The sequence below is a fragment of the Barbus barbus genome (assembly GCF_936440315.1).
Source record: "Barbus barbus genome assembly, chromosome: 17".
In the NCBI taxonomy this organism is placed as follows: domain Eukaryota; kingdom Metazoa; phylum Chordata; class Actinopteri; order Cypriniformes; family Cyprinidae; genus Barbus; species Barbus barbus.
In genome coordinates, this window is record NC_136745.1 from 1,204,205 (window position 1) to 1,227,110 (window position 22,906).

Here is a 22,906-nt window from a genome sequence, read left to right on the forward strand (position 1 = left end):
TTCAGGTGTTTTCAAAGGTTCACAAACTTATTTCTGCCACATTACATTACATTGCATTATAAATACAATATAAAGCCATTCTAATTATCAATATTTCTTATATTATTAACCTTTTAAAAGTTATATGAAGCTCTGACTGTTTGTTAAAGTCATAATTGATTTGATTTGATTATAGAAATATGCATAAAACAAGTCCATAAGCAGAATCCACCGTGACCCCGCCTGCAGTGCGCGCGCGTGACGCAAAGCGGAAGTCTCGTGGTCGCACGTATGTGACGTAACGCGGAACACAGTGACGTTTGTTGATTTTTCGGTTTGGTGTTATTATTAACGGGAGTATTTATTTATGATTTCAGACATGTTTGTCAGGTAATGAAAGTGCCGTTTATGCCACTGCGCTTTAAAGACATCGAAGAGCGGCGCTTGATCAGGATCTCAGGTAAGGATCGATTAATCCTCTCCGATCGAGCTGTTTTATTAACTCTGATGATTACTGTCGCTAATACCCTCAGAACTAGCATCGAGTTATTGATTAAAGAACTGCAGTAATCAGTCATTTCTCTGACTGAAACACAGGATGAATAGTGTTGCTGTGAACACATTAGCATGGCATTCTTCTGGTTTTGTCATATTTTATATTGCCTCAGGCAGTGTGACCCAAGCTACCTTCTCAAACCGGATTTACAAAGTGCAGGCAGTAAAGTTATTCATCATTTATAATTCGATTGCCTACAGGAAGTCACGCTCTTTTTATTTATTTTTGCACAAAGTGAATATTGTGAGACATTTCAGTTCATATGTCTGTATATGACTTCAGTGTTTCTGAGTCTTATATGATCACCAGTTAATCTCTGCTGTCCTCAAGCCACACATTTCCACATAAAGCTGGCATCTGATGGATGTATAACAACAAGCGACTCCCACAATATAGAATTCATCTTTCTGCCCAGTATTATTACTTTACTTAGTACTTTTTGTTACACTTACCCACAAAAGTCTTCTGAAATATTACTAACAATATCTCATCATTTCATCAAAATCCACACTACATCAGTCAGAAGTGATGACAAACAGTGGTGATTAATAGTGACTTAAGTTAAAGAGCTAGCTTGAAGCTGATTGTAACTATAATTTCTCTGTTATACCCATATATGATTATATTCCATTGTATTTTATCAAAATAAATCATATAAGTTCATAAGAAAAGTTTATATCAGGATCAGAGGGATGCCATGTAAAGTAAAGCCACGACTACATCGTGTTTTCTCCTCACTAAAGCAGAGTAATGCAATATTTCCATCCGCTGGATGTAAGCTTTATCCCATATGCCTGATGCTCTGGTGATTCATGTGTCTGAGCAACACTTGGAAATTATTTGATTGTTGGTTTTTAAATCAGCAGGGTTGAGGCATCAAAAGTAACTAAGTAACAAGCTGTTTTATGGATGGTAACTGTAATATTATTACTGAAATCTTATTAGTAATTAGTTACACTACTAATTAGGTTGAAAAAAGTAATATTATTACTGTAACTAGTTACTGGCCACAAGGCCACAAGTCAGGAAATCCCTCAGAGATTATTGCCTTCTTTGTTTTGGGTCCTTAGATCTTGGCTCTTTCTACCATTGCCTCGATATACAGAGACACATGTATTATAGAATATGATTTATGATGAACATTGCTGTGTGTGTGAATCAGTGTGTGGTCAGCTGTGTCTGTGGCGATGGCTATCCTGTTTGCGGTGGTGGCTCGAGGATCCACGGTCCTGGCTAAACACGCCTGCTTCTCTGGAAACTTCCTGGAGGTGACGGAACAGATCCTGGCCAAAATCCCCTCGGAGAACAACAAGCTGACGTATTCCCACGGCAGGTACGGCTGAGATCGAGCGGCTGGGCTGTGAGTGTTCACTGAGATCGGCCCGCTCTGATGCATCTGTGCTGTTGTTTTCCAGCTATCTCTTCCACTACATCTGCCACGAGAGGATCGTGTATCTGTGCATCACCGATGACGTGAGTATCTGAGCTACTGAGGTGTCCTTCAATCTCAGCTAATCTTTAATATGACTCTGGAGCGGCGAGGCATGAATTCGTTCACATGCTACTGAAATGATTAGTTTTATTGCATTAACAGTCTTATTCAGAACGTTGTGGAATTTGGCTAATAACATGCATTTTAATTATATTCTGCTGAAATGAACGAAATGACTTGAATAAAGTTTGGTTAATTTTGAAGATTCAGAGTGAGTGAAATGATGGTTTCTCTGTGTCTCTTGCAGGAGTTTGAGCGCTCGCGTGCGTTCGGGTTCCTGAACGAGGTGAAGAAGCGCTTCCAGACCACCTACGGCTCGCGAGCTCAGACCGCGCTGCCCTACGCCATGAACAGCGAGTTCTCCAGCACACTGGCTGCACAGATGGTACTGCTTCACCTATAAACACCTGCACCTGCTCATACTGCGCTGTATCTTACACACACAGGTCTCTCTAGAGACAAATTTCTCTTAATGGACATAATAACAGAGAAACTTAAACTTAACAGAACAGCAAATCTTTTCTAACAATCTAAGTCTTTACTAGCACTTTGTGTCAATTTAGCACATCCTTCCGGAATAAAAGTATTAATTTCTTTTAAAAAAAAACTATTTTTTTTTAACAGTAGTGTATATTGTTAAAAAAGATTTCTGAAGATCATGTGACACTGAAGACTGGAGTAATGATGCTGAAAATACAGCTGCGCATCACAGAAATAAATTATATTTTAAAGTATATTAAGATAGAAAACCCATTATTTTAAATTGCAATAATATTTCACAATATTACTGTTTTTTTCTGTATTTTTGATCAAATAAATTCAGCCTTGATGAGCAGAAGAAACCTTTTTTAAAAACCAATGAAAATCCTACTGATCCCAAACTTTTGAGCGGCAGTGTATGTTCTGGGTTTTCAATTTTCTGCATTCTATTGTAATGGTTAATTTTAATCACCAAAAAGCAAGTGAAATCAGTTGAATTCATGCAATCTAACCAGCTCTAATATTTTTTTAGCACTTTAACAGTAGTAAGGCTCTATGAAACGTATTTTTCCACATTCTAAATTTAAATAAATGCAGTAATCAAATTGTAAAACTTTACCAAGGACATTTAAGTTTCTGAGTTTGTTTAGATGATGCAAAACATAACTGATCACAGCAATGTGATAACACTGCACATTACTACAATAATGATCATTTGCACTTTTATTTTGTCACAGCACATCAGACTTTGTTCCAATGCTTCTTTCTGTGTACAGATAAAAAAAAAACCATGAGTTCTCGATAGTGAACTGAAAGTGTGTAGATGTGGGTCATGTGGTGCCAGGATTAAGAGGCCTGTGATGGTTGTTGAGCTTTAGCTTTATTGAATGCTTTCACATGACCGTGTTAATCTGTGACTCTCCACTTAGAGAAATGTGTAGCCTATGAAGTCTTTGTTTATCAGACACTTCTTAACTTCCCACAGTCCAACAGTGATTTACAGTAAACGTACGACATTAATAGTCTCCTAGGAGCAGCTTCAGTGGTAATAATGCTCTGTGCTGATGTAGATCCAAAATAAACAGTGACGCTTCATCACTTCCAAAATGTAAAAAAATCAGCTTTTGCTGCAACGTTGTAGGTATCCATCGACCAATGAGTTAAACGTTGTATTTTGATGATATTATCAGAAGTATGTCATTATATACATGTGCTTTGCTGTTATTGCTAGAAACATCACTCGGATCCCAAAGGCTCAGACAGACTGACAGAAACACAGATGCATGTAGATGACCTGAAAGGCATTATGGTCCGGAACATCGGTGAGGCTCAGTCACTTTGTCCCGTTTTATGTCAGATGTCAGCGGTGACTTTTGAGTGAACATGTGCTGTGTTGCTGTAGATCTCGTCGCTCAGAGAGGAGAGAGACTCGAGCTGCTCATCGATAAAACAGAGAACCTGATGGATTCTGTGAGTTCTGTTTGAAACTTTAGTTTAAGTCACTTTATGGTGTTATGTATGCTGATGATTATTCCTCTTGTATGTGCAGTCCGTCACCTTTAAAACAACGAGCCGTAATCTGGCCCACGCCATGTGTATGAAGAACCTGAAGTTAACCATCATTGTCGTAGTAATCGTGCTGGTAAGTTCTGGAGCTCACAGAAACACCACAGTCCAGTAACAGACAAACCCCAGAGAAACACAGCAATAACAGCTGCATCTCAGTGTGTGTGTTTATCCTCTGATATTGAGTAGAAGAGGGATTCCCCTCATTTCAACCAAACAGCAGTTGTTGCAAAATATATCCAAAATGTTTCACGTCAAGTCACTTTTATTTATATGGAACTTTATACAATACAGATTGTTTCAAAGCAGCTTCACAGAGATGAACAGGAAAATAATGATTCAGTAATACAAACAGAATTCAGTTCTGCTGTAAAACAGCTCAAAAAAAGACTATAAATGATGTAAAACAGAATAAAAATTAAGTTCAAAATAATCAAAACGTAAAAGGCATATTGCAGGTTAGAGACTCCAGTGAGTCGATGTATAGAAAAATACTGCAGGAACTAGATTTTCTTTAAAATATACTCTAAAATACGCTATTAAGGCTTCTGGAGTCGTTTTAGTGAGAGAATTTTACTTCCGCATCTGAAACGCGCCAAAACCGGAAGTGACGCATCAAAAGGGAGAGCGGTCCATTTAAACCACAGGAAAACAATGGATCGCAATGACAGTTTGGACGCTGAGGAAATGTTAAATATGTATTTATACTCGTATGACGGACCACAGATAAAATTGTGAGCCTGCTATGCAGCCAAGAGAGCAGGACAGGCCAGGATTAGACAGAACAACGGTCAGAGAAGACACATTGAGTTGATGTGAGGAGAACAGGGCAGGTGTTTGGTGAGAGATCAGTGTTAGCTTACAGATATACACAGGTTAGCTAATGTAATCAGACAATAGCAATGCTAGTATTGGTCATTTATTGGTCAAGTATTGATACTTAACAGTAATAGAAACTAATAAGCGTTGATCAGGCGTGTCACACTCGTTAGTATCCGACACTAATGTTACGTGACAGTGGTTTCTTATCACCGCAGGAGAGAGAGAGAGAGATAAACACGTTTTTGATTCATAGGTTCTTGTGTGGGAAATGTGAGGAAAGCATAGCTCTCTCCAGGCCAGCAGACACATGTTTTAGGGCAGAAATAATTTATTACTCTAAGCTAAATACTTGTATACATGTATAAATAAATTAAATATTTTAATATTAAAACAGTCTGAATAATTTTGATTCTCAATTACAGGTTAACTCTATTTAGGTCATGACTACCTATAAGTAACACTTTTTGATGCCATTGGTATAACACAATCAATAATGACAGCATACAGTCAAGTTGTCCACTGGGCCTATGGTGCATGTGTTGTGTCAGCCATTAGAAGATTTTCTTCTAGACTTTATAGACTTTATAAAGGTTTTGGATGGCCCCATTTTGTTGACAATCAATAAAAAATAAATCACAATCAAGCAGATCTGCATTTATGGTTAATTCAATTCAGTTTTATTTATACAGCACTAAATCATAAATATGATTTCATAGCACTGTTAATACCCAACTCAAAACACAACATTTCAACCGTTTATATATATATATATATATATATATATATGTAGATGTACCAAACATATATTACCAAAAGAAATACCATCTGACTCATTTAAAAACATTTAACAATCTTTCAGTCTGGGTATCACACTAATGTGTTGTTAAAGTGTGTTAAATCGTGAAGCCTGTGCCAGATATACACCAATGATGATAATCCTCCGGTGTACAGTGATCGTTAAGTTACACACCACCGCGGTGTTTGAAGCAGATGCATTAGTGAAGTCCAGTCTCTTCAGCTGCGCTAACGCACCGAGGCCCTGTTAGGAAACCTGTGGGCTCGATGTCCTGACAGGCTGGAGTTTGTGCAACCTCAACAAACACAATAATGTACCATGACAATGATAAATTGAAATAAAAATAACTACCGAAAACACACTGACTCGTGCCCGCTCAAAGCAGAGTGCAGCACACGACTCCCTTATGTGACGTAATATGACGCGATGTTGAAAAAAAAAAACATTTTTTGAGAACTGTCAAGGAAAGCCTCACTTTATCTAAATTTGTGCCCTCGCGTCTTGTAAAACATTTTCAAATCCTGCATTAACGGTTCATGTGGTATTTTCATACAAGGGTTTATATTCATTTGAAAAAATGTTTTAACCTGCAATATGCACTTTAAAATTTTGTTCATTTTAAAGTGCATCAATTAAAAAAAGTTACACTTAGGTCCACAGTGGACAAAAATGTCCATGCCAAAAAACGGTCATAAAAATTTGAAGCTTGGGAGCACAGACTTAAGTTTGGTCTCATTTTAAAGAAGACCCATGGCGGGTTATTGTTGAAGTAAAAAAAAATTCAAAAAGTGAAACCAAAAAAACGTTATACAGGTTTAAATTTATGAAAATGAACAATATGAACAATATTTTATATTTTATTTTATATATGAGACATGTTGAACTCTAAACCTGCTAGAAAATCAAAGCCATAAATCTAAACAATTTCTGTTCCAAATTTGAGGTTGATATCTCAAAAAACTAGCTTTTAGTAAAATTTTGTTTAGGCGCAGCACCACATTTTCCCCATTAGATGCCAGCCAAACTCCACTGGTGCTCACAGTGGTTGGGTTTGGGATTTGCAGATTTTGCAGATTGCAGTTTCTCTCTCTCAAATTTTACAAGAACACACACAATTTTTTTTATGACACCCATACAAACCACACTCTTGACATCCATACCAACACACCCACACAATTATAGCTGCATTATTTTCCAATTGGCTCTATAATATGCAGAAGCAGAAAACAAGAATGAAGCAAGTATTTGCTTTATAGACCCTTTATAAACCAAACCTGAAAAAATGGCACCATCTGGTAAATTTGTTTATTTTAAAGCCTTGCCAACAGAATGAAAGCCTATTAACAAAAATAGCATCGTTTTACAGTTGAACAGCACTGCGATTTAAAAATAGCTGTTTTAATGGGTTTCAATGGGGACATTTTTGTCCAAAAGGCGCTGAGAGGAACTATTTTGTGTACCTAGTGCATAAAAAATTTAAGCTTGGGAGCACAGAGTTAAGTTTGGTCTCATTTTAAAGAAGGCCCATGGCAGATCATTGAAGTAAAAGAAGTTTAAAAAATTAAACCAAAAAAAAGTTAATGAAGTTTAAGTTTATGTAAATGCTTTATGAACCATATTTTATATAAAATATTTATTTTATGTTACATGTTGAGCTCTAAACCTGCTAGAAAATCAAAGCCATAAATCTAAACAAGTTGTGTTCCAAATTTGAGGTTGATATCTCAAAAAATTAGCTTTCAGTAAGATTTTGTGTGGGTGCAGTTCCAAATTTTCCCCATTAGATGCCAGCAAAACTCTACTGGTGCACACAGTGGATGGGTTTGGGATTTTCAGAATCAGAATCAGAATCAGAATGAGCTTTATTGGCCAAGTATGTTTACACATACAAGGAATTTGTTGTAGTGACAGAAGCTCCACAGTGCAACAGAAGGACAGTAACAGGACAGGACACAGGTAATGAAACAAAATAACAGGAAATAGCCAATGACCAATGTACAAAGCAGCAAAAAAAAAAAAAATACACAATATATAATATATAATATAGGCGACTATGTATGTACAGGTCAAGTATGTGCAAATTAGAAATGAGAAAATAAAATAAGTGAGTGTGGTGAATGGATAATGTATTAGTTGTGTGTTCTACGTTTATTTATTGAGTGTTCATGAGATGTATTGACTGAGGGAAGAAACTGTTCCTGTGTCTGGTCGTTCTGGTGCTCAGAGCTCTGTAGCGTCCACCAGATGGTAAAAGTTCAAAGAGGTTGTGTGCTGGATGTGAGGGGTCCAGAGTGATTTTACCAGCCTTTTTGCTCACTCTGGATAAGTACAGTTCTTGGAGAGTAGGGAGGGTTGTACCAATGATTCGCTCAGCAGTCCGGACTACCCTCCGTAGTCTTCTGAGGTCAGATTTGGTAGCTGAGCTGAACCAGACAGTTATTGAGGTGCAGAGGATGGATTCGATGATGGCAGAGTAGAACTGTTTCAGTAGGTCCTGTGGCAGGTTGAACTTCCTCAGCTGGCGAAGAAAGTACAACCTCTGCTGGGCCTTCCTGACAATGGAGTCAATGTGAATATCCCACTTCAGGTCCTGAGAGATGGTGGTGCCCAGGAATCTGAATGACTCCACTGCAGTCACAGTGCTGTTCATGATGGTGAGTGGGGGGAGAGCAGGGGGGTTTCTCCTGAAGTCCACGATCATCTCCACCGTTTTGAGCGTGTTAAGCTCCAGGTTGTTAAGACTGCACCAGACAGCCAGCTCCTTAACCTCCTGTCTGTAAGCAGACTCGTCACCGTCCTGGATGAGGCCGATCAGTGTGGTGTCGTCTGCGAACTTCAGGAGCTTGACAGAGGGGTCTTTAGATGTGCAGTCGTTGGTGTAGAGGGAGAAGAGCAGTGGGGAGAGAACGCAGCCCTGAGGAGCTCCAGTGCTGATGGTTCGAGTGCTGGATGTGAATTTGCCAAGCTTTACTAACTGCTGTCTGTCTGTCAGGAAGCTGTTGATCCACTGGCAGATGGAGGTGGGGACGGAGAGCTGAGTTAGTTTATTTTGAAGGGTTTCCGGGATAATGGTGTTAAAAGCAGAGCTGAAGTCCACAAACAGGATCCTCACATAAGTCCCTGGTCTGTCCAGATGCTGCAGGATGAAGTGCAGTCCCATGTTGACTGCATCATCCACAGACCTGTTTGCTCTGTAGGCAAACTGCAGGGGGTCCATTAAGGGTCCAGTGATGTCCTTCAGATGAGCCAGAACCAGTCTTTCGAATGATTTCATGGCTACAGACGTTAGGGCCACAGGTCTGTAGTCATTAAGTCCAGTAATTTTGTGTTTCTTTGGGACGGGGATGATGGTGGAGCGTTTGAAGCATGAGGGGACTTCACACAGCTCCAGTGATCTGTTGAAGATCTGTGTGAAGATGGGGGCCAGCTGATCAGCACAGATTTTTAGGCAGGCTGGTGACACACCATCTGGACCAGGTGCTTTCCTTCTTTTGTTCTTCCTGAAGACCTGGCACACATCGTCTTCGCTGATTTGAATTGTAGGTGTGGGGGAGAGAGGGGTTGCTGGAGGTGTGAATGGTTGTGTGGAAGGAGGTTCTGGGCGGGTGTGGGGTGATCGTTCAAAACGACAAAAGAACTTGTTTAAGTCGTCTGCCAGGTGTTGATTCTCCAGAGTGCTGGGGGGTGGTGTTTTGTAGCTGGTGATGTCCTTTAATCCTAGCCACACTGAAGCCGGATCGCTGGAAGAGAATTTGTTCCTGAGCTTGTCAGAATAATTCCTCTTTGCCACTCTGATCTCCTTTTCCAGTGTGTATTTGGCCTGTTTGTACAAGACTTTATCCCCCTTTCTGTGAGCATCTTCTTTGGCCTGACGGAGCTGTCTGAGTTTGGCAGTGAACCATGGTTTGTCATTGTTGTAGAATAGATGAGTCCTGGTAGGAATGCACATATCCTCACAGAAACTGATATAAGATGTTACAGTCTCTGTGAGCTCGTCCAGGTCATTTGCCGCAGCTTCAAAAACAGTCCAATCAGTCAGGTCGAAACAGGCTTGTAAATCCCGCTCTGTTTCGTTAGTCCATCTTTTAACAGATCTTAATACAAGCTTCGCAGACTTAAGTTTCTGCCTGTAGGATGGAATAAGATGAACCAAACAGTGATCAGAGAGTCCTAAAGCTGCTCGTGGAACCGAGTGATATGCGTCCTTTATTGTTGTGTAACAGTGATCCAATATATTACTGTCTCTGGTGGGACATGTAACATGCTGTCTGCGCGCCGGCTCTCTTTCCCCGTCTGCGCCTCCTGTAGCGTTTGACCAGAGCTATGGCTCCGCCAACTACAATGTCCAGCAAAACGTCCGAAAAATCAAAAACCGGTAGAAGATTTTGTGGTGTGTTCTGCCGAATGTTCAGCAGATCATCCCTGGTAAAGCTGATCTTATTTGAAAAACAAAAAACAGGAAAAACAAACAAAAACAATACAAACACTGAGGAGCAACGCACAATAGCTGCCATCAGCGGCGCCATTTTGACATTTTACAGTACAGTTTTATTTCTCAAATATTACAAGCACACTCACAATTTTTTTTTTATGACACACATACAAACCACACTCTGACATCCATACCAACACACCCACACAATTATAGCTGCATTATTTATCCAATTGGCTCTATAATATGCATAAGTAGAAAACAGGAATGAAGCAAATGTTTGCTTTATAGACCAAACCTGAAAAAATGGCACCATCTGGTAAAAAATTTAATTTTTATAAAAAAAAAAAAAAAAAAAATTTGCCAACTTTGAATGAAAGCCTATTAACAAAAATTGCATCATTTTACAGTTAAACGGCACTGCGATGAAAAATAGCAGTTTTAATGGGTTTCAATGAGGACATTTTTATCCAAAAGGCGCTGAGAGGAACTATTTTTGTACCTAGTGTAAAATAGATTTATTAAAGGAAATGAGGGTGGAATATTACAATTCCAATAAAAATACACACCTGAGCCAAAATTTATGCAGTTAGCATAATTATCAAAAAAAACAAAACTAAAATGGATAGAAATGTCCATAAGGGTGCACAAGGGTTAAGTTATTCTGTCTAATGCACTTTGAGAGTGAAAATTAAGAGCTCCGACCCATGTTGCTTAACTAAGAAAAATTAAGTCAGAAAAAAGTCAGAAAAATTGACTTCAAGTTTATTTGTGTAGCGCTTTTTACCATACAAATCGTTGCAAAGCAGCTCTACAGGAAATTAAGTTTCCACAATATATTTAAATATTGCAGAACCTTAATATATTTAATTTATGGCAACATTTGGTAATTCTGTATGTTGTCTGAGCGTTGGCATCCTCTGAGGGGTTGGCATCATCTTTTCTCAGGTGTTCGATCATCTCAGATCATTTAAGGGTTGGATCCAGACTGAAGCTTCTGTCATTCCTAGTTACCACGGGATGTTACATTTACATTTATGCATTTAGCAGACGCTTTTATCCAAAGCGACTTACATTGCATTCAAGTTACAGTTTTTACATTCTATCAGCTCTTGCTCTCTCTGGGAATCGAACCCATGACCTTGGCGTTGCTAGCGCCATGCTCTACTATTTGAGCTACAGGAAAGCTACCTGTGTTGTTAATCAGATGTTACAGATGTTAATCAACAGAGAAACAAATAGAGACATAATTAGCGTAGTTGCTGTTCCATCTAAGCAAAAATGATTTGTTCAACCCAAGCTAAATAATAATAATAATGTACATTTGATCAGATATAACTGCAGTACAAGATTATAAGATGCATTATGTGAATGCTTGGCTAAAGAGATGTGTCTTTAATCTAGATTTAAACAGAGAGAGTGTGTCTGAACCCCGAATGTTATCAGGAAGGCTATTCCAGAGTTTGGGAGCCAAATGTGAAAAAGCTCTACCTCCTTTAGTGGACTTTGCTATCCTAGGTACTACCAAAAGTCCAGAGTTTTGCCACCTTAGGGAGCAGGTTGGATTGTAGCGTGGTAGAAGACGAGTTAGATACACAGGAGCTAAACCATTTAGGGCCTTATAGGCAAGTAATAATAATTTGTAAATGATACGGAACTGAATAGGTAGCCAGTGCAGAGACTGTAAAATTGGGGTAATATGATCATATTTTCTTGACCTGGTAAGAACTCTAGCCGCTGCATTTTGGACTATCTGTAGCTTGTTTATTGAAGATGCAGGACAACCAGCTAGCAGTGCATTACAATAGTCCAGTCTAGAGGTCATGAATGCATGAACTAGCTTTTCTGCATCAGAAACAGGTAGCATGCTTCGAAGCTTAGCAATGTTTCTAAGATGGAAGAATGCTGTTTTTGTAACATGGGAAATATGATTTTTAAAGGACAAGTTGCTGTCTAAAATAACACCCAAATTTGTAGCTGAACTTTAAACGGGACTCAACCCTCTTTTTATTTGTGATAAACTGTCACAGTCTAAATTACATTCACACTGCTGTTTGAGGAAGACAAACTAATCCGAATATAATAATAATAACAACAACAATGACAGTAATAGCCATATATTGTAAAACAATTGCACTGTAAACTAAATGAAAATGGATATTTCATATGTATATTATTTTTGCTTTACACTACAGTAGGGAAATTATAATACTTCTTTCCTAATTTCTACACTTGTAAGAGATATTTTGAATCTGGACTGCATTTAAACCGCTAGCTGTCAGCAATTCATATAAATTCAGCAATTCTTAAAAAAACGCGTCTCACTACAAATCTAGTGAATGCTGTGAAAATAAAGCCTAACTGGTGGCCGTTGTTCCCAAACGCGTGCTAAACTCACAGCAGTGTGATAAAGGAGTTGACTGCATTCATTCACAGGGTTTCCACGGAGTCATAAAAAGTCATAAAACGTCTTAAATTTAATAATAATAATTTTAGGCCATAAAAAGTCATCAAAACATCCGGATTTTCCATACAAGGTCATAAATGACATTTAGCCACGTCTTAAATTGATATGCTTGTTCATTCATTGGTTCGACCATCGCCTTTCCCCCCCCCGAAAATGCGCAGGCGGTGGCATTCATTCGTTTCACCTGTTGTAGTTCTGTCTGAGCGTTCCAGAACTACAAGGTCCATGTGGCAGTGCAGCAAACAGGCTTGTCATAAGGACTTTCACAGAAACCCGCGCAAACTCCCAACTGCCAATGTTCTAATGTAGCCTAGGCCTACAGTCTATGTTCGCACAGTGTTGCCAACTTAGTGACTTTGTCGCTAGGTTTAGCGACTTTTCAGACCCCCCTAGCGACTTTTCCAAAAAAGCGACTAGCGACAAATCTAGCGACTTCTTTGACAAATCTTAGCGAGTCTATGTGATTGCTGGTACTGCCGCAATGGCGCGAGGTCAGCGCGCACGCACCTCTTTCTCTGTTCAGTGAGCGGCTGAGAGGAACAGCGCGTTCAGTTCAAATAGATATTATGTTGCTTCTCTAATTTTACATGCAAATATAGCCGAAATCACAGCACAGGAATTGTCTTGTCTTATCTTGTGTGTATTATTTGATTTCATCAGACGACGGCTCAATTATAAATTAGGATTTTTGTGCAGACTAACTTCTTGGAAGGGAGAGCTGGTTATATATTCTTAAAGGGCTGCGTTTCAGTCACTATTTCATATTTATCCCGTTGACTGACAACATAAACCGTAAAATGTATAAAGGAAAACAGTTGTATTGAGAATTTGGCTGCATTAAAATACAGTATGAGCACAGAGAGACAAACAAATGTAAAAGGCAATATGACGCGATGACGTAATGAATATGCTAATTAGCGCATGACGTCATCTGGCAACATTTAGTGACTTTTCAAACTGGCTTCAGCTACTTTCCATCGAAAGAAGTTGGCAACACTGGCTAGAAACCATAAAATAATTGTTACTTTACAATGTTACAATTTACAATTGTTAAGTGTTGTTCCTGTGTTATTGAGTTATTGTCTGAAGTTATTTTTCGTAATTCGTGTAGGTCATAAATTTAAATCATAATGGTCATAAAAAGGTCTTAAAAAGTCTTAAATTTGACTGACTAAACTCTGCAGAAACCCTGCATTCAGTGTGAACGGAGCCGTTCTGAGACGCAGAAAACACCGGATCACCAGCGATTGTCTGAACCAAGTGAATCACCAAGCGAAAACAGACTTTTGTGCTTCCAGTTTTAGTTCATTTAACAGATACTGTGCCAAAGCATAATAATGGCCCAAAACAAATGTATTTTAAAAACTAAACTTTTTGCCCGGAAGACCTATCGTTTCATATCGTCATGTGACCACGATAATATCGAGACAGTATTGACTTTCTGAGCAGGCCAGACACAGGTCTGTAACCAACAATAGGCAATCTCAAGGCTACAAACCACATCTCTAGAGACCTTGACCGTCCTGTTTCCACTGTATGTAATGTTGTCAAGAAGTTTAAGTGACCCCCAAGAAAGCAGAGAAAGCACCCAACAGATCTCTCTTGAAGCAGATCTCTGCATCAGTTCTCCTATATTCCTGACCACATCAGAACAGTCCAGTTTACACAAGAGGAGCCTCCACAGAGAATCACCCTGGGACAATGTCCCGCTTTTACCATGGTCACTTGTCAACTTGGAAATTTCATCCTTGGTGATCAGACCAACGTTGGTGGTGTCTTCATCAAACTTAAACAGTCATGTGTCAGTAAGATCATATCAGAATGAGCTTTATTGGCCAAGTATGTTTACACATACAAGGAATTTGTTGTAGTGACAGAAGCTCCACAGTGCAACAGAAAGACAGCAACAGGACAGGACACACATAATAAAAGAGTAATATACAAATATCCAAATAGCCAATGTACAAACACAATATATAATATAGACAACTATGTATGTACAGGTCAAGTATATGTGCAAATTAGAAATGAGAAAATAAAAATAAAATAAGTGAGTGTGGTGAATGGATAGTGTATTATAGTTGTGTGTTCCACGTTTATTGTTGAATGTTCATGAGATGTATTGACTGAGGGAAGAAACTGTTCCTGTGTCTGGTCGTTCTGGTGCTCAGAGCTCTGTAGCGTCGACCAGACGGTAACAGTTCAAAGAGGGAGTGTGCTGGATGTGAGGGGTCCAGAGTGATTTTACCAGCCCTTTTGCTCACTCTGGATAAGTACAGTTCTTGGAGAGTGGGGAGGGTTGTACCAATGATTCGCTCAGCAGTCCGGACTACCCTCCGTAGTCTTCTGAGGTCAGATTTGGTAGCTGAGCTGAACCAGACAGTTATTGAGGTGCAGAGGATGGATTCAATGATGGCAGAGTAGAACTTTTCAGCAGCTCCTGTGGCAGATTCAACTTCCTCAGCTGGCGAAGAAAGTACAACCTCTGCTGGGCCTTCCTGACAATAGAGTCTATGTGAATATCCCACTTCAGGTCCTGAGAGATGGTGGTGCCCAGGAATCTGAATGACTCCACTGCAGTCACAGTGCTGTTCATGATGGTGAGTGGGGGGAGAGCAGGGGGGTTTCTCCTGAAGTCCACAATCATCTCCACAGTTTTGAGCTCCAGGTTGTTAAGCCTGCACCAGACAGCCAGCTCCTTAACCTCCTGTCTGTAAGCAGACTCGTCACCGTCCTGGATGAGGCCGATCAGTGTGGTGTCGTCTGCAAACTTCAGGAGCTTGACAGAGGGGTCTTTAGATGTGCAGTCGTTGGTGTAGAGGGAGAAGAGCAGTGGGGAGAGAACGCAGCCCTGAGGAGCTCCAGTGCTGATGGTTCGAGTGCTGGATGTGAATTTGCCAAGCTTTACTAACTGCTGTCTGTCTGTCAGGAAGCTGTTGATCCACTGGCAGATGGAGGTGGGGACGGAGAGCTGAGTTAGTTTATTTTGAAGGGTTTCCGTGATAATGGTGTTAAAAGCGGAGCTGAAGTCCACAAACAGGATCCTCACATAAGTGCCTGGTCTGTCCAGATGCTTCAGGATGAAGTGCAGTCCCATGTTGACTGCATCATCCACAGACTTGTTTGCTCTGTAGGCAAACTGCAGGGGGTCCATTAAGGGACCAGTGATGTCCTTCAGATGAGCCAAAACCAGTCTTTCAAATGATTTCATGGCTACAGACGTTAGAGCCACAGGTCTGTAGTCATTAAGTCCAGTAATTTTGTGTTTCTTTGGGACGGGGATGATGGTGGAGCGTTTGAAGCATGCGGGGACTTCACACAGCTCCAGTGATCTGTTGAAGATTTGTGTGAAGATGGGGGCCAGCTGGTCAGCACAGGATTTCAGACAGGCTGGTGACACACCGTCTAGGCCTGGTGCTTTCCTCCTTTTGTTCTTTCTGAAGACCTGGCACACATCTTCTTCGCTGATTTAAATTGTAGGTGTAGGGGAGAAGAGGGTTGCTGGATGTGTTAATGGTTGTGTGGAGAGGTGTTCAGGGCGGGTGTGGGGTGTTTTTTCAAAACGACAAAACTCGTTCAAGTCGTCTGCTAGATTCTCCAGAGTGCTGGGGGGATGTTGTCTTGTAGGGCTGCACGATTAATCGAAAAAAAATCATGATCTCGATTCATACATAAATGCGATCTAATTTCTAAATGATGGCGATTCACTTCCGTGTATTTCCCTGCATTCAGATCATGCTGCATTCACGCGTTATTGGTCACTCACACAATAACAAAACACTATTAATAACACCAATCAATCATAAATCTCAATCACTTTTCTCCTCTTCCTCATTGGCCACGTTCCGCTGTCACTCACGTGACGTGTAACAAGGCGGCAGACCTAAACGGAGTCAATAGGCGTGTTCGCAGAATGATTACCGTATGACATCAAAGTACCACGAGAGCGATAAGAGAGCAGTCGGATCCTATGCATTCAAATGGCTCTTGCGGTACTTTCATGTCATACGGTGATCATTCTGCGCAACAGCATCAATGCTTGACGGAGGCGTGTCTGAAGCTTGATGCTGACCAGAGCCGCTGAGAAACAAGAGTTGCGACACGCTTTGATCTCGCCGCCGCGCGGTCACGTGCTTCATGGAGCTCTCAATATTTCCAAACAGCTCCGCGCTGTCCATAGGTTTGAATGGGGTCAGACAACAACAAAGTAACAACGTTTGTCTGTGGAGTTTAATGGAAATAATATTAATGGGTTTTTCTTGTTTAACTATGGAGGAGTAAAAACATAGTACAATGCAACACACAGGATAAGGCGGTTACAGTTGAAAAAATGAGAATCGTGTAAGAGAATCGTGATCTCAATTCCCATGGAGAAAAATCGTGATTCACATTTTAGCAAGAATCGTTCAGCCCTAGTGTCTTGTAACTGGTGATATCCTTCATGCCTTTCCACACTGAAGCAGGATCACTGGAAGAGAATTTGTTCCTGTGCTTGTCAGAATAATTCCTCTTTGCCACTCTGGTCTTCTTTTCCAGTGTGTATTTGGCCTGTTTGTACAAGACTTTATCCCCCTTTCTGTGAGCATCTTCTTTGGCCTGACGGAGCTGTCTGAGTTTTGCAGTGAACCATGGTTTGTCGTTGTTGTAGATTTGATGAGTCCTGGTAGGAATGCACATATCCTGACAGAAACTGATATAAGATAAGATGTCACAGTCTCTGTGAGCTCGTCCAGATTGATGGCAGCGGCTTCAAAAACAGACCAATCAGTGAGAGAGAAACAGGCTTGTAAGTCCCGCTCTGTTTCATTAGTCCATCTTTTAACAGATCTTAATACAGGCTTTGCAGATTTAAGTTTCTGCCTGTAGGATGGTATAAGATGAACCAAACAGTGATCAGAGAGTCCTAAAGCTGCTCGTGGAACCGAGTGATATGCATCCTTTATTGTTGTGTAACAGTGATCCAATATATTACTGTCTCTGGTGGGACATGTGATGTGCTGTCTGTATTTTGGCAGTTCACGGGAGAGATTTGCTTTATTAAAGTCCCCGAGAATGATTAAAACAGAGTCTGGGTGTTGTTGCTCACTCTCTGTGATCATATCAGTGAGTTTCTGTAAAGCTGTGCTCACGTTCGCTTGCGGTGGAATGTAGACACTCACGAGAATGAACGAGCAGAACTCCCGCGGCGAATAGAACGGCTTGCAGTTAATGAAGAGCGTTTCTAGATCTGAGCAGCACATCTTCTTTAACAGTTACATCTGTACACCACCTCTCATTGATGTAAAAGCACGTCCCGCTGCCGCGCGATTTCCCCGTTGATTCTGTGTCCCGATCTGCTCTGATCAGCTGGTAATTAGGCAGATGAATCGCGCTGTCCGGTATGTCGCCATTCAGCCAGGTTTCTGTTTGTCCGGGAGAGCAGGAGTTTGTCCGTTTTGTTGGGTAGAGAGCGGAGATTCGCCCGATGGATGCTAGGCAACGGCATTCGAAATCCACGCTGTCTGAGCTCCACCAACTACAATGTCCAGCAAAACGTCCAGCAGAACATTTTGTGGTGTGTTCTGCCGAATGTTCAGCAGGTCATCCTTGGTAAAACTGATCGTATTTGAAAAACAAAAAACAGGAAAAACACTGGAGAGCAACGCACAATAGCTGCCATCAGCGGCGCCATCTTGTAGATAAGGAGTGCAGTACTGGGCTCAGAGCGTTGCTTGTGGAGGGTCCTGAGGTCTGGTGAGGAAATCCAGCATCTAAATACACAGTGTGGCATTCAGCTTGGTTGGATTGGCAGTCGCCTCACATAGCAGTTGTTATTGTCCAGCTGGGAATGAAGAGTGTGTGATATGGCATTGTCAGTACATTTGTTGAAGTGCTGGGCTATTGGCAGACGTTCATGCTGTTTGGTGTGTTCGCACCGCAGGAACTAGGAATGGTTTTAGTTCTAGGAACTCCGTTTGGGGGAGCTAAGTTAGGTTCTACTTCAGAGTAGAGTCTAAAACAGTTCTATAGGAACTACCAGTGATGCAGTGTACGCTGACTGGCCAAACACATATGAAACACCGGCTACACGCCATTTTTAAAAAGCCATGTGAAAATATTTACTCCACGAACACGGAAAACAGTGATAACGGCATTTAGCTGTTCTTTTCTCAGCCTCGGTGATATGCAACACTGCAAGTTTTCATAGGATATTTAGATTTAGTTTTGTGTTCTTTTAATCGTGTAAATTGTGCATTTACATGCCATCTCCGTTATCACAAAACCCACGACACACAATAAAAACAGCTGATCACGGCGTGCTCCATTCACTGGTTGTTGACGTTTGTAAATGCTGTGAATAAAGACATCGCTGTCGGTGCGAATGCAACCAGGAAAATTGGTTCTCTGGGAACGACCCTGCTGGCTAATTCCTAGAACTACACGGTGCGAAAGCCCCTAACGTATTAATAATAGGGGTTAGTGGCACTGGGTGATAGTGATTGAGACAGCTCACCACTTCAGCACAAGATAAAGATGGTGATGAAAACAGGTAGGTACTAATTCAGTTTTTTAAGGAGGTGTTAAAGATGCACATAAAGACGGCAGTCAGTGAGTTCTGTATTTCTGTCTGGACCAGCAGCCTTGCGAATGTTGACTTGGTTAAAAGTGTTTTTCACATCTGCTACAGAGACAGTGAGACTGGTGTCTGCAGCAGTTTGCATCGGAAGATCATTATTTGTATTAAAGATTCCCTTCCCCTTATATTCCCGTTTCGTTCCATGTCTCCAGATTGAAGCGCACTGGTTCATGTATCTTGTTGCAGATTTCAGGAGCAATCAATGGTTTCTGGTTATAAAATGAGCAAACTGTTTTTGCTCTTATGTAGTACTGAATGAATTCTGTGACCACTGTGGCATATCATTAGCTATGTTCCCATCCAAACTTATGCGCAAAATTGGTAAATCATTTTAAACATTTGCAAATAAAGCACCGTTTGCATCACGAGTTGAAGAGAACAAAATCGTCACTTCCTGATTAACTTTCACTAAATATCACGAAGAAAAATGTAATTTGCTGCAGTAAGAGAAGGCACTGTATATAAGTTTTTGTCTACTATAAATTACGAGCTTCAGAGCGCGCAGATGAAACATGGTCGTGGTATCTTATTTTCGGAGCCTGCTGTTTGGGAACGCAGTTCTGGGAGTCAATTATAACCAAGCACTTTGACGAGACTTTTCTCAAGCATTTTATAATGACAAAACTAGCATTTCAGATGCTGTGCAATGAGATCGGTCCATTGATTAGTCCAGTTTTATGCTGTCCCATTGCAAAGTCTTTTTTGATGCGGATTAAGGAATTTATTCAGTAAAAGTGGTTCCTCCATAGTTTATGTGCATGTTTTATTACCGGATAAGAAATTTATCCAACTTCGTTGAGCGGATAAGCTTTTTTTATGCACATTTTTAGAATTTATGCGTATCTTGGTGTTTCCATCCAGCATTTTTTATGCAATATCCCAAAATGCACATAAAAATAGGTGGATAGCTATTGATCGTATCTAAGCAGATCCCGATCCAGAGTCTCGAAGCAATGCTGACGTGGTGGTGCTTCTGATGTCCAGCACAGCAGCGTACACATCACAGTCTCCTCTCACGCTCCTGTATGTGACACATTCAATGTATTTTAGGGTAAATATTCATGAAATTGGATCATCTTCAGCCAGCTATGAACACAGTGCCAGGACCAGATTTAGCAAGATAGATGTTCATTATTGTCTTTTAGAGCTGCTTTACTGCAGAATCTGAACTGTCTCTGTTATTGAGTTTCCATCATTGATTGTTATTTCTCTGTGTTGTGCAAAGTGTATATAAAATAAAGGTGACTTGACTTGATTTATGATGTTATTTTTGATCCACATGCTCACTTTACAGCACTTTTTTTAAGCGCCTAAATGGTAGAATTATCCAAATGTTTTGGAGATGGAGATATTGCAGTTTGGTTTTTATGGTGCATGTCATGTAAAAATGTCACTATGGGTTTTCCTTGTTCCCTCCTGATTTTGCATTGAAGTATTGCAGTGAATGCTGTTAAATGTCCACTGGCTCTTAGTGGATATGCATGTCAGAAGAGTGACCTGCATATCCACTATGCAGATGACCTTTCGCCAGTCATTGCTGTTAAATAACATGTTCTTTGTCTTGTGGTCTCAGGTGGTGCTGTATTTTATCGTGACGGCGGCGTGTGGAGGACTCAGCTGGCCGAACTGTCGGAAGCAGTAGAAAAGCCCTGATTGTCCCTCAGTATGTGAGAGCACTCGTTCTGCTCAGCTCAGATCATCTGACTCGAGACTCACAGACACAGCACAGCACTGAACTCCCGCTGTGTTTACTGTGCTGTTCCACACAATACTTCAGCATCAGCCTTTCAATGTTGATTGTTATCGTATACGTTTAATTCTTTGGGTTCTTTTCACAATGTTGTAATGCAGTTCAACTATATGAAGCATTTAAAGGAGTAGTTCACCAAGAAATTACAATTCTGTCATCGTTTTTTTCTGTAAAACACCAGATGTTAATTCATACTGCTCAGTTCCATTCCATAAAAATAAAAGGGGATTTATTCAGTTTAGAAAGTGCCATAAAAGTTGTCCGTATGCCTTGTGCACTGTATTCAGTGTTTTCTGAAGTTGTATAATAGCTTTATTTGAGGAATGAAATTGAAGTCATTATTGATAGAAAATCTTCTCCATTATTGTAGAGCTTAATTCTCATTTGCTGTTGCATTTTGCAGACGCTGCACATGCCAGTCTGTCACATTACATGTGGGACACCTCCAAATGCACAGTTTTTAATACATATTTATTATTATTAAAGTACAAATAGATAGTTATTGGAGATATTTAAGAACTTGAAGAGTTAATTTCAGCTGGGTTTGTTTCTTCCCCAAACTATTGTACGACTTGGCATATCGTGTGTGAGTGATGGACTACCTTTATGAGACACCAGTTTTATGACCTATTTTATTGCATGGCAAAAGCAGTGTAAATCATGCACTAACCACCTCTGTTTTGTGTGTTTCATGGAGGAAAGTAAAGCAGGACTGGAATGACATGAGGCTGAGAATATGAGTACATGACTTCTCTAGGTTTGGATAAACTACTCAAGCCAGCGGTTACGCTTCATAACTTACAGCAAACACAAGTGCAAGGTCATTACTCTTAAAACTTGTCAATTTCTATTTCATCATTGCTCTTTAAGCTCTTCTGCTGTGTTTTAATTAACTTTGCTTACAACAGTCATGATATGTAATGAACTAATGTCAGTCACCAAGATTGTTTGTGATCGATTGATTATTGAGTAGCATATGAAGTAGTCTGTCTACTTTATAGTAGTCGTGTGATATTGTTCACACAGCGCAGAGTTAATTGAATTAAAAAAAACTGCATGTTTTTGGATCAATCTAGCAAAACCTGTCAATGTTTCTGCCCAAATTAAAGAGCAAATTATATTGTGCGTAAAGAAAATGAAGCTGGATCATTATGAGGCCTGTTATTTTGCATTGACATATTCAGCACATTTTCCTAAAACCATCACATGAAAAAGAAAGAATGAATCATGTATAAGCGTCTAATTCTGACACGAAATACAACAGATACACAGAATATAGACCATGTATAGAAAACAGAATATAGAGCTACATCCAAGTATAGAGTGTGATGTGCAGGAGTGGAGTGAGTATGTACAGGCAGTGTGAATACATTTGCATTTACATATTGTATTTAAGATTAAAGTGCTGTGAAAAAGTTTGTACACCATAAAAAGTGGTTTTGTTTCTCCCCCCAGCATATTGAGACAAACAAAAGACACTTGGAATGTACATTTTGTAATGATGTGTACAGCTTAAATAAACAAAAATGCCTATATCATGTGTTGAAAAAGTTGGTACATCCTACATTGATGTACGTTGATTGGTCCAGTTATTTGTATTAATGTAGCACTTCACAAATTAATGTGATAAATATTCATACATATGTATATATATATATACACAATATATGCACTAATTATCATTTTGTAGCAATAAATTAAGCGGTTTTTATTCACAGTAGAAACCCTTGATTTACAGTAAAATATACTTTTATACTTTACTGGAGTAATTATTTTTCAGCCGACTTTACTTCTACTCCTTACATTTTAAAAATAGCCTCGTTACTCTTATTTCATTTCGGCTGGTTTTCATTCCGGCTTGTCATCGTCATGGGCGTTGCTAGGTCATTTTTAGGGGGGCTTTAGCACCCCTAAATTTCTGCTCAGCCCCCCTAAAAATCTTGCGATTCT

The 22,906-nt window shown here is 40.0% G+C and overlaps 1 protein-coding gene across 1 annotated transcript; it reads left to right on the forward strand.

Annotated features, from left to right (window-relative positions):
* The first annotated feature begins 266 nt into the window (after positions 1 to 266).
* Positions 267 to 22,501, forward strand: sybl1 (synaptobrevin-like 1). The gene is made up of 9 exons (XM_079439116.1): positions 267 to 439; positions 1,698 to 1,868; positions 1,951 to 2,008; positions 2,275 to 2,412; positions 3,739 to 3,829; positions 3,910 to 3,977; positions 4,057 to 4,149; positions 20,780 to 20,869; positions 21,654 to 22,501. Exons 2-8 carry the CDS (start codon positions 1,723 to 1,725, stop codon positions 20,846 to 20,848), a joined length of 663 nt encoding a protein of 220 aa, XP_079295242.1. The 5' UTR covers positions 267 to 439; positions 1,698 to 1,722; the 3' UTR covers positions 20,849 to 20,869; positions 21,654 to 22,501.
* Positions 22,502 to 22,906: the final 405 nt, after the last annotated feature.

What these genes read in the sequence shown, in the direction of transcription:
- sybl1 (XM_079439116.1), top strand. Translation starts at nt 1,723, where the DNA reads ATGGCTATCCTGTTTGCGGTGGTGGCTCGAGGATCCACGGTCCTGGCT. An exon ending in CAGAGAACCTGATGGATTCT is followed by an intron (nt 3,978 to 4,056) that starts GTGAGTTCTGTT and finishes TTGTATGTGCAG; the next exon opens with TCCGTCACCTTTAAAACAAC. An exon ending in TTGTCGTAGTAATCGTGCTG is followed by an intron (nt 4,150 to 20,779) that starts GTAAGTTCTGGA and finishes TTGTGGTCTCAG; the next exon opens with GTGGTGCTGTATTTTATCGT.